General features: G+C 51.7%; 1 protein-coding gene across 1 annotated transcript in view; it reads left to right on the top strand.

Annotated features, from left to right (window-relative positions):
- The window catches only part of MGMT (O-6-methylguanine-DNA methyltransferase), a 283,175-nt gene that overhangs the window by 54,591 nt on the left and 212,535 nt on the right, over window positions 1-16,049 (top strand). Inside the window, exon 2 of the mRNA XM_077877201.1 lies at window positions 3,757-3,893. Within this exon, the coding sequence (XP_077733327.1) occupies window positions 3,769-3,893 (125 nt within the window). The 5' untranslated portion in view covers window positions 3,757-3,768. The remainder of the gene's footprint in view (window positions 1-3,756; window positions 3,894-16,049) is intronic.

The raw sequence follows: 16,049 nt of genomic DNA, 5'->3' as shown, positions 1-16,049 counted from the left end.
CCCCCCCAACCTTCAGCACCCTGCCCTGAACCTCTCCCGGACCCCCAGCTGCATACTTGGGTGTGTCTTCACCCTTTCCCTGCAGTAGGGTGAGAGCTGGCCGTGCCCCATGCACACGGAGGTCCTTCCCCGCGTGGGGGCTGGCCCACCCCACTCCATTCAGTCTCCTGTTCTGCAGCTGGGCCCAAAGAACAGCCCATGAGGGCAATGCGATCAATACCATTACTGCTGTTTTACAGCAGAAAACGGAGTCCTGGGAAGGGAAGTGAGCCACTGGCTCATCCTTCTGGTTCGGTGTGAGCAGTGGTGCAGGGTCTACATTCTAGGCCTTGAATCAGGAGCCAGTGACACGGGGGCCGGGCAGCAGGGAGTGGATGGTGGCGGCAACATCCTGTTTCCAGGGGCAGCGGTGGCCACCGTGCCAGCTGCGTGTCTGCAGTCCCTGGCTGCCCCACAGATGTTTCCTGAGGCTCGGCTTTGGCTCTGGTTGGGTTCTGGCCAGTCTTGGCTCCTTGGTTCTGAGCCTGTTTCTCCAGCCTTCCCAGAAGTTCTGTGAGTTACGGAACAGCCTTTCAGTAAATCGCTTTTGTGCTCAAATTAGCTGATACCACTTTCTGATGCTTGCCATTAGGAGCCGTGCCTGAGACGGGCTCGTGGCTTCTCCTGCCGCAGATCTGAGGCCCGAGCCAGGTCGCCTGAGCCCAGATCTGCTGAGAAACAGCTTCCAAGCGGGGCCTAGGGTAGGAGACGTGGGTTCGGGGTGAACATGTTTGTGAGAGCTACGTAAATATAAGCTGGTTTCTCTGCAGCGGTGCTCAGAGCTTCCCAGGAGGGCTTAGTGCATCCAGGCTCCTCATCCCCCCAGAGCCTTTATCTGTAGTCCCCTGGAGCACACGCTGGGCGATGCTGTGCCAGACTCTTGGCCTGGGTGGCAGGAATGCTGGTCATCATGTTCAATGGATATTTGACAAACTCCTTACAAGTGTGATGCATTGGTCTTAACCCCTGACTCATGGAGGCCGACTCCCTGGTCCAGCATCTGCCAGTGGCTCGGGTGATGGGAAAGTGCCCACAGATGTTGGGGGGGGGGCAGCAGTTGATTCTGGCTCCAAGGAATGAGGGAGGGCCCCCCAGGGGCCGGGAGGAGGGGTAGCCATCTGCTTTTGAAGAATGGTAAAGATTTTGATGCTGTTGGAGAGGAGAACAAGGTGCCATGTGGGACAAGGCCGAGGGCACATGGTTGAAATGTCGATTATGGCAGAGATAACCGTAATCCCGAATCCTTCTGGGAGGCCAAGTCTAGACACACGTTCCCGCTAATCCCCACGCCAACCCTGCGATGTAGGTATCCCCAGATGAAAGCACTGGTGGCTCAGTTTAGGTGACTTTTGCAAAATGACAGGCCATCAGTGGGAAGCCACCATCCACCCGCTGCCTGCCCGTGTGTGGCCAGGTGGACAGGTGCCCTCAGGCACTGCGGGTCCACAGAAGCTGGGGTGCTCAAAGATATGAAGTGTCAGTGTCTCTGATGTCAGGTGAACAGTCCCGTGTCCACGGACTGGGAGCTGGAGAGGAATCTGTCAATATGCGCAGAGAAGTGGGCTTGGAACAGGGCGGCTTTGGAGGCCTGGCCTTAGGGTGGAGTCTCGGGGCTGATCCTTCTGCACCGTGTGGTTTTGGGGAATGCTGCCCGACCTTGTCTGGGGGCATTAATGCACTTCTGTCCCGTGGCCGCTGGGAAGACAGAAGAGGGAGTCAGTGTGTGGTATTAGGGTCTGGGTGGGGGCAGTGGGGTGTGTTGAGGTTTCACAGTGAAGCAGACACCAGGCCACTTGGGGTGGCTGGATGGTCAGGCCCCGAGGAGGAAGCCTGAGCTGCCTGTGGGGAGGTGGTGGCCAGTTTGGGGGCATGGAGCAGGAAAGGTGCAGGAGCCAGGACTTTGAGGGGCATGTGGAGGGCTGGGGGTGGGTGCTGGGGGCCCTGCTGCCCCATCATGGGCGGTGAGCTCTGGGGGCCCTGATGCCCCATCACGGGTTTGCTGAGCTCTGGGGGCCCTGCTGCCCCATCCCACCTGGTCACCTCTCCTCCTGGAGCAGGAAGGCAGCCACAGCCAGTGTGCAGAGGAGCGAGTGGGGCCACGTCCCAGCAAAACCTGACTTACAAAGCAGGTTGGTGGCCAGGTGTGACCCATGGGCTGCAGTTTGCTGACCCTGCTCTAGCCCCTTCATGTAATTGGCAGTTGACGTGTTGTTTAGGGGGAGGGGAGGGCAGGGTGGGAAGGGCCCAGGTGTACTGAGTGGCCCAAGAAGCCCTTCCTGTGTGAATGTTGATGAGGCCTCGGGGAGGACAAGGGGCCCTGAGCAGGAGTTGGCAATGGTAGAGCCAGTGCTTGATGGGGCACAGGTGTGTGAGGAGGCAGGCAGGGCGAGGGGAGGGAGGGTCCCGAGGCGAAGTCCTGGGCGGGGTGAGGGTGCACAGGACCCCAGGAACATCCCGGGGAAGCTGTGGAGGACAGCATTCCTGTGTGGGGTTGGGGGTTGTGGACGGTTCCTGGGAGGGGCCTGCAGGACAGGGAAGTGGAGGCAGCAGGAGAGCAGCCCCGCCTGCAGGTCGGGAGCCCTGGGCAGGTGGGCGGGCAGGTGGGCTGGCGTGGGGGGGCTTCAGCTGTTCCGGCTTACGGCTGATGGCGCTGGTGGAGCGGGGAGCGCTGGGAAGCTCGGGCTCTAAGGTCAGGGGACGGACGGGCGGCCTCCCTGGGGCTGTTGCGAGCAGGACCGGGAGCTGCAGGAGAGGAGGAGCTCCGAGGGCCGCCTGGTCCGGGTGCGCTGCCCCCCAGCCCGCTGTTGGCTCGCGCTCTGGCTGCCCGCACGTGCAGTGACTTCCATCGGGTTCGGTCTGGTTCGGTCTGCCTTCAGGCTTCTCGCTGTTCGGGGTATCTCTTGGTTCTTCTCAGCCTTTGCTCCCTTGACCAAAATTAGCAGCTATCAAAATCAGCAAGGAGGACCCATCATAGGATCAGGGGTTAGGGGCGCTGACCAACACAGTCGGAAACCCACACCGGGCTGTTGACTCCCCAAAACCTGTCCGAAAGCCGATTGCTGACCTCACTGGTAACCGCCGATTAACGTGTTTTATGTATCCCTCGGATTATGTGTTGTGCGCTGTGTTCCTTTAAAAAAACCGTAGCTAGGGAACGTGTTCCGAAAATCGTAGGGCAGAGCACATGGGCTCACAGTCCTGCCCCGGAAAACCGCGTCTGAGAACCCGGCGCTGCTCCAGGGTCAGCGGCCTGCTTTCCCAGGCGCCGGGGCTTATTCCAGGCCGCGTCCGCGCCCCTGACCCCCGCCTGGGCGCTTCCAGAGGCCCCTCAGGATGCCTTGGTTTTAATCACCCTACCCGCGGCTCCACCTGTTGGTGAAGGAAGTTGGTCAGCGTTTTGTTAAAGCCAGCTTAGCTCCGTCCTGGGGACCCCTCATGGGGAGCTCTGGTCCCCACCGCCTGGCCCTGGGAGCAGGGTAAGGACGCCCAGGAGGCAGAGGGGCGGCACCACCAGTTGGCCGCTCCAGGTAATTATGGCATTTTCTGTTCCTCAAGTGAGTAGATTACGAAGAGGACCTATTGGAGGATTAAATCCCAAGAACGGGGACAGATTTTGGAAAATGTTTTGTCTTAGAAAACAGGTGCCCCGTTGTGCTTTAAAAAGAACCAACGTCTTTCATGTGGACTTTCTTATTTGCTTGAAAACCTTTCTCGTAGGTGCTCGGGAGGATGGACAAGGCCTGCAAGATGAGATACAAGACGATGGACAGCCCTTTGGGGAAGATCGAGATCTCCGGCTGTGCGCAGGGTCTGCATGAGATAAGGCTGCACGACAGGAAGACCCCGGACCCCGGGTGAGTCCCTTGGGTACCCCCCCGCCATGTGGCATTTGTTCAGAGCAGCAAAGCAGTGGCGTTTGCCGCTAGTCCCGCCATGGGTCACGGGCTAACCCGTAGCCACAGGCTGGCTGTCCTCTCCCAGCATCTGTGCTGTGGACCGAGCGCCCTCCACGTGCACTTAACCCTGGGAGCCTAACCTGGAGCTCGTGGCTCCGGGACGTCTGGTCAACACACGCTGATGGAGCAGTGGGTTGACTCTGCATGAGCCTTGAGTATTTTGATTCTTCAACAAATGTGGGAATCTCTCTGGAAACGTTGGTGGCAGGGAGATGCTTACCTGGTCTTGGTGCTTTTAAATCAGGACCGGCCTTCATCGTCCAAGGTCCGCCCGGTGAGTTTTATACCGAAGTCTTGGAGTTGCTGAATCGGGAGCCCCCCGGCCCCTGAGAGCTGTGGTCCAGGAAGGGTGGGAGGAGCCCTCCTAGCATGACGTTAGCGCTTGCCGTTCCTAGCAGGACACATGTTTCTCTTTTGAAAGATCTCCACTATATTTCTCTTAATTGTGAAAACATAAAAAATGTAAAGCACTCCTTAATGTTTTGTTCTGAGATGTGACATTTCCTCCATTCATTGATTGTGAGTTGTTGTATTAAAATTGCTGTTCTCATTATTTCTGACAGAAGGCGGGGGGAGGACCCACCCGCTCCTGCTCAGTGTTTGTCTTAACTGGCTAATCAACACAATGCCATAGAACGTTAGATAAAGAAAATACATAGAAACATAAAAATTGATTTTAATGGACCCCTGTCAGAGACCACCATAATGAGCACATGCACAGTAATAAATACCCGGTTTCGCCTCTAGTGTCGAGATTTTTTTCCTGTAGAGCCGCATGTTACAATCAATAGTTTTATTTTTTTTTTGAGGCCAAAAAAAATAAGTGAACCTTTGAACTATACAAATACACTCTCTCTTTCTATGAAAACCATCTGGCCATGGTGTTCAGAAAATCACAGACACCAAATAATTCGTAGGGAATGGCATTTTGTCTCTCACGTATTCACTTGCACAATAAATCACAAATTTTGTTGAGCTTTTCTGCGTTAAGAAAAAAAAAAAACTCCTTAAAGGGAATTTGGGGAAGAAAATAAAACCTTGGCATCTAGTTGCAGATGAGGAGATTTAGAACAAAGATGAGTCTTAATTTTGAGTTTCTGCTCTCTGAATCCGGAGGAGGTGCCGCTGTGAAGTGCTCCTCTGATGGCCTCAGGAAGAGGCAGCTGATGTCTCTCGTGAAGACGCACGCCTCGATCAGCCGTGGAGGCTGGCTCCCGTGGCTGCCTCCGGCTTTGTTCTGCGTCTCCAGGCCGAGGCCCTCGTTCTGGTGCTTTGGGCCAGCCTCTGGGGCGCGAGTGGCCGTGCTACCTTTCCAGGCAGAGAAGAAAGGAAGGAGGTGCCCCCCTCCCTTTCTAGAAGGAGCTTCTAACATTCCCCTTCTCATGTGGCCATGCCCGGCTGGGAGGCATAGGACGTGGTCATGCGTTGGCCAAAATTAGGAACTGTGTGTGTAGCAGAAGTGGGGAATCTTTTTTTTTTTGGGGGGGGGGTAATCAGTGACACCTGTTACCTTTGTCATGGGACATTTGAACGTTCCAGAATAACAAGCATTCTGTGTGAAAACTCAGAATTAACAATTCTTATTTTGTCACTTAAAAAAAAAATTGAGGTAAACATTACATAGTAAACAGTTCGGGGGATTTTGAGAAAGGTGTACAGCCAAAGGGCTGCCAACCTAAACCAAGATCTGGGACGCTCCAAACCAGCCGTTCCCTTGCGTTCCACTAGTTTCAGATCCTCTAACATCCACTGTTGCCATTTCTGTCTTGGTCAACTTTGCTGTTTGTTCTTGAGCTTTATATACGTGAAGTTTTACGATCTACTCTTTTATACTGGATTCTTTTACTCAACAGTATGTTGAGGGTCCCCCCACATTCTCTATGTTCATCAGTGGATCCCCCTTCATGGTGAGGAGTCGTTTATGGATGCTCCGCAGTTCGTCAAGTCTCCCATCGACGGACATTTGAATTGTCCCAACTCTTGGCTGCTAGGGGTAAACCTGAAATTTTCGTTCAAGCCTCCTTGGATACGTTTTTTGCTTCTCTGGAGTCCACTCCTAGCTGGGGAATTGCTGGATTGCATGTCAGACATTTGTTTAACCTCCTGAAACGCCGCCAAAACTTTTCCCAAAGTTGAACCATTTTATGTTTATTTCCATTAGAAATATAGGCATTTCAGTTGCTCCGCCCTCTCACTTGGGGGTACTTTTTAAAAATTTTAGCCATTCTAGTGGGTATGAAATGTTCTTATTGTTAAAATCCTGGTGACTTGCTCTAATCACCTTATTGACCACAGCTGTGTTTTCCTCGTGTGGGGTCTGAATCTTCTGCCCATTGTTAATGGGCCTCTTGTTTGTGGTTTGGTTACAAGTCCTTCCTCAGATACACGTGTTATCCTGTGTATTTCCTAGTTGCATGCTTGTGTGTATTCTAATGTCCTCCTGTAAAAAGTTCCTAATTTTGAGGAATTACAACTTAATGGTTTTTCTTAGCATTTTTCTTGTCCTTAAGATTTGTCTACTGTAACTTCAATATTTTCCTATAGATTCTTCTAAAACTTGATAATTTTAGCTTTTGTGTTTAGGTATGACCCATCATCTGGAATCACCTTATTGTGAAGTACTCAGTTTTTCTCTATAGTTTTCTTATTTGGGAGGAGGAGGAAAAAATTTCTCCATCTAATCCCCTCAGTACATTTGTCACATCAACTGACTGTACATGTGTGGGTCCCGTGTGTCTGGATATTCGGATATTCTTTTTTTTAATTTTATTTTTGTGCGTGTGTGTGGATGTTCTGTGCAGCTCAAGTGACCTCTTCCTCTGTTCTATGCCAGAAACACGTGGACTTTATGATAAGTCCTTAATTAAGGTAACAGGTCTTCTAACTTGGTTTTGCTTTTCCTAAAGATTGTTGTGGCTTCAGCATCTTTTAACTTTCCATATTAAAGAATCAAGGTGTCCAGCATTGATTGGGATTTTGGTTGGGAATTTATTGAATCTGTGTACCATTTTTGGGGCAGTGGAGCACTTTAAAAACCTTCCAATTTGGGGCACCTGGGTGGCTCAGCGGTTGAGCATCTGCCTTCAGGGCGTGATCCGAGGGTCCTGAGACTGAGTCCCACATCGGCTTCCCCGTGGGGAGCCTGCTTCTCCCTCTGCTTGTGTCTCTACCTCTCTCAATGTGTCTCTTGAATGAATAAATAAAATCTTTAAAAAACAAACCCAAACCTTCCAATTTATGAATATGGTTTATCTCCATTCGTTCAGCTTGTCTTTTTTTTTCAGTGTTCTAGTTTCCAGCATGGAGATTTTGTAGGTCTTTTGTAAATCTGATTTCCAGATATTTTGCTATTCTAAATTTAAAACTGTTTTTTACTTGCTGCTGTTACGTAACTGTTGACTTTCAGTATGTTGATCTTCTGTCCTCTTACTGAATTCTTAATTGTAGGAATTGTTTTTGCAGATTCCTTAGGATTTTTGCCATAGAGAATTGGGTCTGTGACTCAAGACAGCTCTGCTCTCATCTTTATACCTCTTATTTCTGTCCTGGTGCCGGCTGGAACCTTCAGTGTGGGGAGTGAACGTCGTGACAATAGACCACCTTCCCTTGTTCCGGTTTTGGGTGGGGGGCTTCATGTCACGAGTCAGCATGCTGTCACCAGAGACTGCCAATCCTCAGTCTGGTGGATTTTGTCAAATGGTTTTTGTATGATGGGTCAACATCATCCTGGTTTTGTTTTGTTTTAAACATTTAGTGAAACTAGTCTTGAGATGCTGGACTGCACCTACCATAGAATTCGTGATATCTCCGCCTACCCCATTTCACCCCTACCCCCCAATACTGCCTTAAATTTGCTGTTTTGTTTAAGACTTAATGTATTTACGTTCACGAGGGATGTTAGTCTGTAATTTTTGCGTGTGGTACATTTGTCAGGCCTTGGCATTCAGGGCAGTGTCTCAGCATGAAGCGGGTTTGGAAGGGTTCCCTTGCTCTGAGAGGGTCAGGTGTGGGGTTAGTAGGACTTCTTCCTACGGTTGGGGATGAATTCACCTCCAGTGCCCTCCAGGTCTGGTGTTCCTCCTACAGAAAGGCTTCTGATTAGGAATCTTTGGTCTAACAGAATTAGATGCTGCCCTTGCCAGCCCTGAGGGGAGCTCCCTCCACCTCCGGCGTGGCTTTCTGCAGGGTGGAGCCCTGTGTGCCCTGGAGGACATGCCGTCCAGCTCTGCTCGGGGGCATTGGCCAAGGGGGTTTTGAGCAGAGCATCCTGCTGTTCTCCCCCTCCTCCTTGAGTGCTTGTGAGTCCTCTATCTCCTGCAGGCATGCTTCAGAAGTTGGCCCTGAAGTCTCTCTGCAGCGAGATCACATTTCTGTACAAAGTAGGATTCCTGTTCCCCACATCAGTGACCTGTCTGTATGGCTTCGTACAGTGATCGCGGATTGCTTTTTTGTCTAGGTTGCATTACTCCCCTTTCCTTTCCTAAAAATATTTGCATGCAGAATGTCTGTTCGGGAAGGAGTATAATCTCAACTTTATAACTTCCTGCCAATATCAAGTTTCCATTAACAGCTGTCCTGTTCGAGAGTAATTGGCTTGCTTTTGCAAGAATTTGGCTGATGCCCCCCACCCCATCTTCATGTGGCTCCAGGCTTTGACCCCGTTATTCCCTGCAACATCTAAACTCTGAGAAGAGCTGTAGAACAGATTTGTTTTTCTAATGTTATTTGGGGCCTCGTGCGACTTCCTATAAAGTTGATTCCACTGTTTTTACTTGAATGGCCTGTGCAACCCTGGCCGCACGCGTGCTGAGGGAGTGATGGTAGGGCGCTTGGGGGCGGGATACTGGAGCTGCACGTACCTCGTCTTTCACCGACCAAAGAATCACCTTCGTGTTTAATTTTTTCCCATGCAAATCTTTTTGGAAAAAATACAGGAATGCAATATTGAAAAGCTTATATAGTCCAAACTGAGCGATTGTAAAAATGTTTTGTATTTTGAAAACGTAATGCATGCAGGTTTTCTGCTTTCTATAGAAGGACTCCGTTTGTCGCAGCAGCAGAAGTGGGTTGTCTGTGGCGTTGCTGGCATCCTGTCCCCCCTGGCTCTGGTAGGAGCGTGTAGCCCAGTTAGACCTGACCCTCCTTCAAGCATGTGGATGGCTGGGTGTGGACGAGGCCTCCATCACTACGTTCATAGAGGAAGGCCTGGCCCTCTGGAGCATCAGAAGGTGACCACAGGGTCTCTGTCTAGGAGGGGGCATCGCCCCACTGGGTGCTGAGTTAGTTTTGGCTCCATGAAAGTGTGGAGGTAAGATGCCTTTGAGGCCTTCCAGGAGGGAGGTCAGACTTGTGAAGTCACGTGTGTCCTCTGTTCAGTGGCTAGTGATGGGCTTCTGTGTAGATTTGCTACCTTGTTTTTGTGTGTGTTTTAAGTGGCCTGTTTGGGAACCGGGATCCCGACACCAGCTCGTGCCTACTGTGCTCCACCTGGTGATCTGCCTGCCCGGTGGCCTGACGCTCGTGGCTGAGGTAGTTGTGGGGGTCTGCACGTCCTGAGAACCTTCCCAGGAAGGGACTGGGAAGTCTTGTTGCAGTGCCTTCTTGGAATCTTTCAAGGAAGAGGAGAAGCTCTCCTGAGGATGCACCCTCGGAGACAGACACCCGGTAAACAGAACCACCCCCCCCCCCCCCAAGGCCCACTGCGTAGGCCTTCCATGTGTGGCACATCCAGCCGTCTCCCTGCTCTTCTTTGCTGCTTTGAACTTGTGATCTGTGTTGTCTGTGCTTAAAAAAAAAAATTTAATTATTTTGTTGTACAGAGTGCTCCTTGAGGAGGCCTCTTGAGTCAAATAAGCAGGTTTTTGTGAACAGGGAACTACCAACCTCTCTTTGGCTTCATAAAAAGTGTCTTTTTCCTGAGCAGGTGCTTGAATGCTCTGGTGCACGTGCAGTGCCTCGTTCTTGCCCCCATGTGGCTCTTTGGCTCCAGATCTGGGGCCTGTGTCCTGGCCGGAGAACCTCCCCCACTGATTTCTGGCGTTGGGAGGACAGTCTGTAGCGTTTGGGGATGGGCTCTCCTGACAGGGGCTGTCGGTACACCTGGTGCACAGATTCCGTTCACAGTGCAGCATCCTTCACACCCGAGACCCTGGTTGTCCTGTCATGTTCACGGCTGAAAAGCCCAGACTGGAAGCCCAGGGTGGTTCTTCTCCCTGCGATTTCCATGCTGGGAGGGCCCGGGTCCTCCAGAGTCGTCTGTGCAGCCACTGAGGTCACAGCTCGTGGATGTCCATCAGGTAGTGACAGGCCATGGCGTGCCTTCCAGGAGAGCCAGGGTGTGGGGACGGTGGCAGAGTGACAGACCGTGGCCCTTGGTGCGGGGCCTCCTGGGCTCACAGCGTAGGTTCCTTTTGTGGTTTTGTGACCCCGCGGGGAACTGGCGGAGAAGCCTCTTCTTTGATGGCCGTTGGCTGCCACACCACGGGTCCCTACTGCACAACCACAAAAATGTGCCACCCTGTTTTGTGAAGTTGTGTGGCTTCTGACCTAGAAGAGAGAAAAAGCAGTGTGTGGCTTCAGGAGTTTTGTCTTTTTTTTTTTTTTTTGCCTCATTTCTGCAAGAGCCTGTTTCACAGTTTCAGTCCTTCCTGGGTCGGGGCAGATTGCGGAAGCAGGCAGGCTGTTGGCAGTGCTCAAGCAGGCGTCCCTGGGATTTAGAATCTCTGTCCTGGACCCGTCTAAGAGTGACATAAGTTTTATTCCTGTCAATTTTGAGCGTTGCGGGGAGACAGAAAGGGCTAAGACTTGCATGCTTGTGTCCGTGAGTGAGAAGCAAGCCGGCTCCTTTAATTTTAAGCCTGCCAGGATCCCCCTGGAAGGAAGAAAACAACAGTTGAATGACAGTTACAAATACATGGGTTCAAAATATGAACCAAACTGTCACAGTAAAGGATTTGCTTTGGAAGCTTCCAACGTTGGGACTGGAGGCACACGTTCCAGTAAAGGCAGGAGGTTGGCTCACTTTGGAGAAAGGTGGGCGTTTCCCTCTGCGGCCTGTTAAAAAAATCCCTGTCTTATCTTCTGCCCTGGATGGTAGCCTGCCTCCAGGGCTGCGGCTGCTTTCCCGAAGAAGCTGCGCTCCTGTCCCGCCTGCACCACAGAAGGCCACTCCCCTGTCCCTGAGGAGCGCACCTGGCTGCTGGCGCGTGGGGCCCGTGTGCGGTCCGACGGGGAGGGCTGTGCCCTTGGTGAGCGTGAGTGCTGGAGGCTGTGGCCAGTGCCAAGGTTTGCTTGAACCGTAGCGGGGAGGTCCCTTTCTGACCCCAGGCCTTGGGTTCTCCCAGACTGAGCAGCTGCTCTCACCCAGAGGAGGGGCCCACTGAGGCCCATGGGGTCAGAATGGTGCTCTGGCATTGGCCTACCCAGGATTGTGGCCTCGTGGGGGTGTTTCTGATGGAGCAGGGCATGGATGGTCACTGCTCCGGGCGGACAGGCCTGGACACATCGGGCCCCCAAGTCACTAGGCCGGCCTACGGGCCTCCTTCCCCGCCTCTCCGTCCGCAGCCATCCCCCTCTCCTTCTGGTTAGCCGCGGCCTGGACCAGCAGCTCATGGGCTTGCTCATACTGGGAGGAAGGCGCTCCAGTAAAGTCCTGGAAGGAAGACACGGGGTTCATGACCATGTTGTAGCCTCTCGACGGCCGCTTGCATGTGCCTCTGGAGCTGTCCTCTAGGACACATTGAGGATGCCGGGAGTGGCATCGGGTGGTGGGGCCTTCGGACCGGCCAGTGCCTGGTAAGCACAGCTGCTGCCTCAGTCGGCCCTGGGTGCTGCTGCGGGAAGGTGGGGTGCAGGGTGTCAGGAGAGGACTCGGGAGCACCGTACCCCACCTCAGCCATCACTGCCACAGCTGCAGGAGCTGCCTGCCTTGCTTCCCCTCCTCTGAACAGTCCAGGGGCCAGAACCTTCCTGATCAGGGTTCGCAATCCCGAACTACAGCTTCCCGTGTTGGGTGCCTGAATGAGCACCTCTGAGACCCGAAGGTTCTGCTTTACTTTGCAAGTTCAGCTCTACAGTTACTGCTGTGGTGGATAAAACCACAGTGACCTGTCCAGACGACTGTGCTCGGGAGGACGTGTGCTCTCGACGCTGGTCTGAGGAGGCTGTGCCCACCGGCGGGGCCCAGAGCTGAGGCCACGCAGGAGCACTGCTGGCTGAGCCCCGGCTGCTTGTGTGCCCTCCCTCCTCTCCAGCGTCGTGCCTCAGGCCTGCCTCCCTTTTCTGTGAACACACAACTTTGACATCGAAGGTCTTTGGCCTCTATTTTTATATTTCGCCTTTGGATTTTGCTTTATGGAATTTTTATTGTTAGTATGTCTTTAATACTTTCTGATATTTAAACCACGTGAGACTGAATAATTCTCAACTTTTGTTTTCAAAGTGCTCATGCCATTTAAGCTGTGAACTCTCAAAATATACTTGGTTTGTTAAATTTATTTCCTTTAAATTGTATCAGTAATTAGGTCAGCTCCTTGATATTAATGTACAGGACAGCTCTTGTATGCTGATCACTTCAGAATTTCAATCGAGTTAAAGGTTAAATGAGTTTAATTTTTGAACTGAACTGAAGCATTGTCTTGTGTCAGATTCATCCAGAATTTTTATTTCCAGTTTCAGTATCTACTGATGGAAGTAGATCTTTTTCTGATAATCCTAAATTTATTTGACGTTCTTAAGTTAGTCACTTATTCATACATTCTCAGAACTGGGGCGACACAGAAGCCAGTGGGACACCCCACCTGTATGGAGCCCAAGCCCAGCATGACACAGGCCTGGGGTGCTGTGTCCCTCGACAGGGGTGGGCATGAGCACCTGAGACTATCGAAGTGGTCAGGATAACGGTGACGTGGGCCTGAGCCTGGGGCCCTGGTGGTATAGTGGAACAGGACCATGCAAGCTAGGATGGTCTTTAGAAGCATCTATTTGGCTGTAGAACCAACTGGTCGGGCTCCCCATCTGACGGGGTGGGATGTAGGAACATGGCGGAATGATGATGCTGGAGGTTGGACCTAGTTGGGTTTCGTGTTGAAATTGTTTGGGGCATTTATCCCCTCAGTATCTGACTCGGGTGATGGGGGACAAGTTTTCTTCAGGCTGCAAAATGCACAGTCCTTGGCGCCTTGGTCTTCTGAGACCCACGTGCAGCACCTAACTCTTCTTCAGCTTTGACTTTTGGAAAGGCCAGCTCAGTGTGGTTCACGACCCATCTGAGGCAGAAACGACTCCCTCCAAGAATGAATCCCAACAGTGTGGCTGTCCTGTGACTCTGTGATCTGGGGGGAGACACAGAACCCCCATGGAGCGGCCTTCATGCCAACTGTCCCATGTTCTAGATCAGTCCTTGGGGGCCTTGTGTTGGGGCTGGAGAGGGAGTGGGGGGGGGGCGTGGGCAGGAGGGAGAGCACGGCTTCCCCAGAAATGCAGTTCATCTCCTCTGAGACTTCTCTGCACTCTTCTGTCGGGGGAAATCGCTTCCATTTCCTTCCAGATGAGGCCGCGCTGTAGTGGCAGCTCCAGGGCTGTTGAAGGAAGAGCTCCAGCTGTCTCTGCAGAGTCCTGTGTCCTGCTTTCACTGGTCTGTGCTGATTGCCTTAAGCTGCTTACCCACGTCTTTGAGCAGGTTTTCTCTAGTGTTTGCTGAGAGCCCCGGATATGCAGCGTTTCCCGGCCACGCCCGTCTCGGCCCTTCCCTCAGTCTGACCTGTGCACGTGCATTTACCCAGATCCTCCTTTATGTCAAAGGGCTTGTACGCTGTGAGGCCCAGCTGCAGATCCGGTGACCTGGGGGAACCTGGTCCGTCTGGGTTGGCATGGAGTTTTGGGGGTTCGCTGGCAGAATGGACATGTGTACTGGGGGCCTGGAGTTTTCTTGGGGTGATGGATCCGGATGGAATCCGTGGTGTTATTCTTAAAGCCGTTCTTCTTCTAGAAAGCTTGGCTCCCTGACCTCACGGGCGAGCACAGCGAAACTTGTAGAAGGTGCTCTCCTCGCGGCTCCCTTCACCGCTCCAACACGGGGGTGTTGAGCACTTTGGAAGGCTCCAGATGGTGCAGCTCTGAGCATTCTCCTTCTGGAGGGGTCTTCAGAGGCCGATGGGTCAGGTGGGGCTGGCACACAGCTGGGCTGAGGACTCCGCATGGGGAGGCGACAGGTCTTGTTCTGAGGTAGGGTGTCAGGCGCTGTGGTCCCCGCGGACTGTTGGGGCACAGCCACCGGGCCAGGGCTTTTCATGTGGAGAACATGCATATTCCAGCCAGTTTTCTGTTCAGCAAAAAGTGGAATATAAAGTCTAGAAGGATGCAGTTACGAGGAAAAATGTTTAAAACTTAACCCACTAACTGTTGGAAAATAAAAGCTTTCCAGTGGGTTGACTTTTTTTTTTCTTTCTTAAATATTGTTCATTTTTGAAGCAGAAAAATGTCCTTGTGGATCGTCTGCTCCTGTGGGGGGGTGTGTGTGCACCCACGTATGTATGAGTGGAGTCTAGAGGTTTCTGTTCTGCTTTAACAATGCTTCCTCTGAAAGTATGCCTAGAAGTAGGGGGAAGTTGCTCTTTTGAATTATTAGATACCTCAGGTCGTCTCCCGCAAATAGTTTTTTCTTTCCTAAAAATCCTCTGGAAAAAAACACCTAGCTTTCTGATCTTTATTTCATCCAGTTTGAGGCTCTGTTAGGAAGAGTGATTGTATAACTGAGCACTGCTTTTATTAAAAAGAACTGGGCCACTTATTTCCTTCAAAGTTCCTGGTGTGTTTAAATCTTCTCTAGGTAAACAACTTTTATTGAAAATAATATTTTGAGACTGACACCTTTCTCAGCACAAGTGGTGTTGGCAGCCTGCTGTCGTCTGCTGGTCCTGCCTGCAGCCTGGGTCTCAGGGCGACTCCGAGGCGCCTGTGGGGCATGTGCGAGCTGGGGGTGGGCAGGTGGGGCTAGGACAGGGGAGAGGTGCCAGGCTCCCCTCCTACCCCTTTTCTTGATGCTCAGGGACCCAGCATGCACGCAATGCAAGGACAAGAGGACGAGCCTGGCGCGGGGCGGTGCCGTGGCATGCTTTCCAGGTAATGCCATAACTGGATTATGGTCTGTGGACCGCCAAGCACGTTGCTGCGCCTCACGTTTGCTATGATGGTTCTGTTTTCAAAAAGGAGGAAACCATAGCTGGTTGACTTCTCTCTTAGGATTCATTTGTTAAATTGGCAAAACATGTTGAAGAAATGAATGTGTTTTTGTAACTTCCGTGTGTGGACATCTGCGCGTGGTGGCGCCTGCACGTCTTGTTAACTTCTGCAGCCTTTCTTCTCTCCATCAGGCCGGGTCCCGCATTAACGGGGTAACTCCTTATGGGGGTACCTCGTTTTTTTGCATCTGAGTTTTCAAGAGCTTTCTAGGGTTTTATTGCCTGAAGATTGATACATGCTGTAGACCTACTGCCAACTGTAGAGTGCTTTCCAGCGGAAACGGACAACTTTATAGTTGTGTTCTTAGCCCTCGTATCCGAAGGCCGAAGATACCTCGAATCTAAATCTAAATCTAAAACAGAAGCAGTAATATTTTCTGAAGGCAGGTCCCCTTCTGCATCTATTATTATGAAACCCTTAAAGTTACTTCAGCACAAGACGTGTTAATAGTTTGACTTTTTCACTTCTTGACAAATGAGGTCTAAGGAAATTAGTTTGCTTGCATGAAAAGTTATGTGTTTGCGAACTTGGGCTGTTTTGCTGGTTAAGCAGTCTAGAGATGATAACTTTTTTGTCAAAGTATGGCTTTGGTGTTGTGTTAAAAAGACTCACGGCCGCTGCCAGAAGCCCCTAGGAGAGGTCCGTTTTGAAGGACGGCCGCTCACTTCAGCCTAAGGCGCTGTGGGGATCGTTGGAATTGACAGAACTAAAATATGTATGATCTTCTTTTTAAAATCTGTTTTCAGTTTATTTCCCTGATATGGAGCAGCAGAGATATAAACTAGAGAGAAATGGTCGCCGTTTTGTCCAGAT

The sequence above is a fragment of the Canis aureus genome, chromosome 29 (genome assembly GCF_053574225.1).
Source record: "Canis aureus isolate CA01 chromosome 29, VMU_Caureus_v.1.0, whole genome shotgun sequence".
Lineage (NCBI taxonomy): Eukaryota > Metazoa > Chordata > Mammalia > Carnivora > Canidae > Canis > Canis aureus.
Note: the sequence above shows the minus strand (reverse complement) of the source record. Positions and strands in the feature narration are given on the sequence as shown.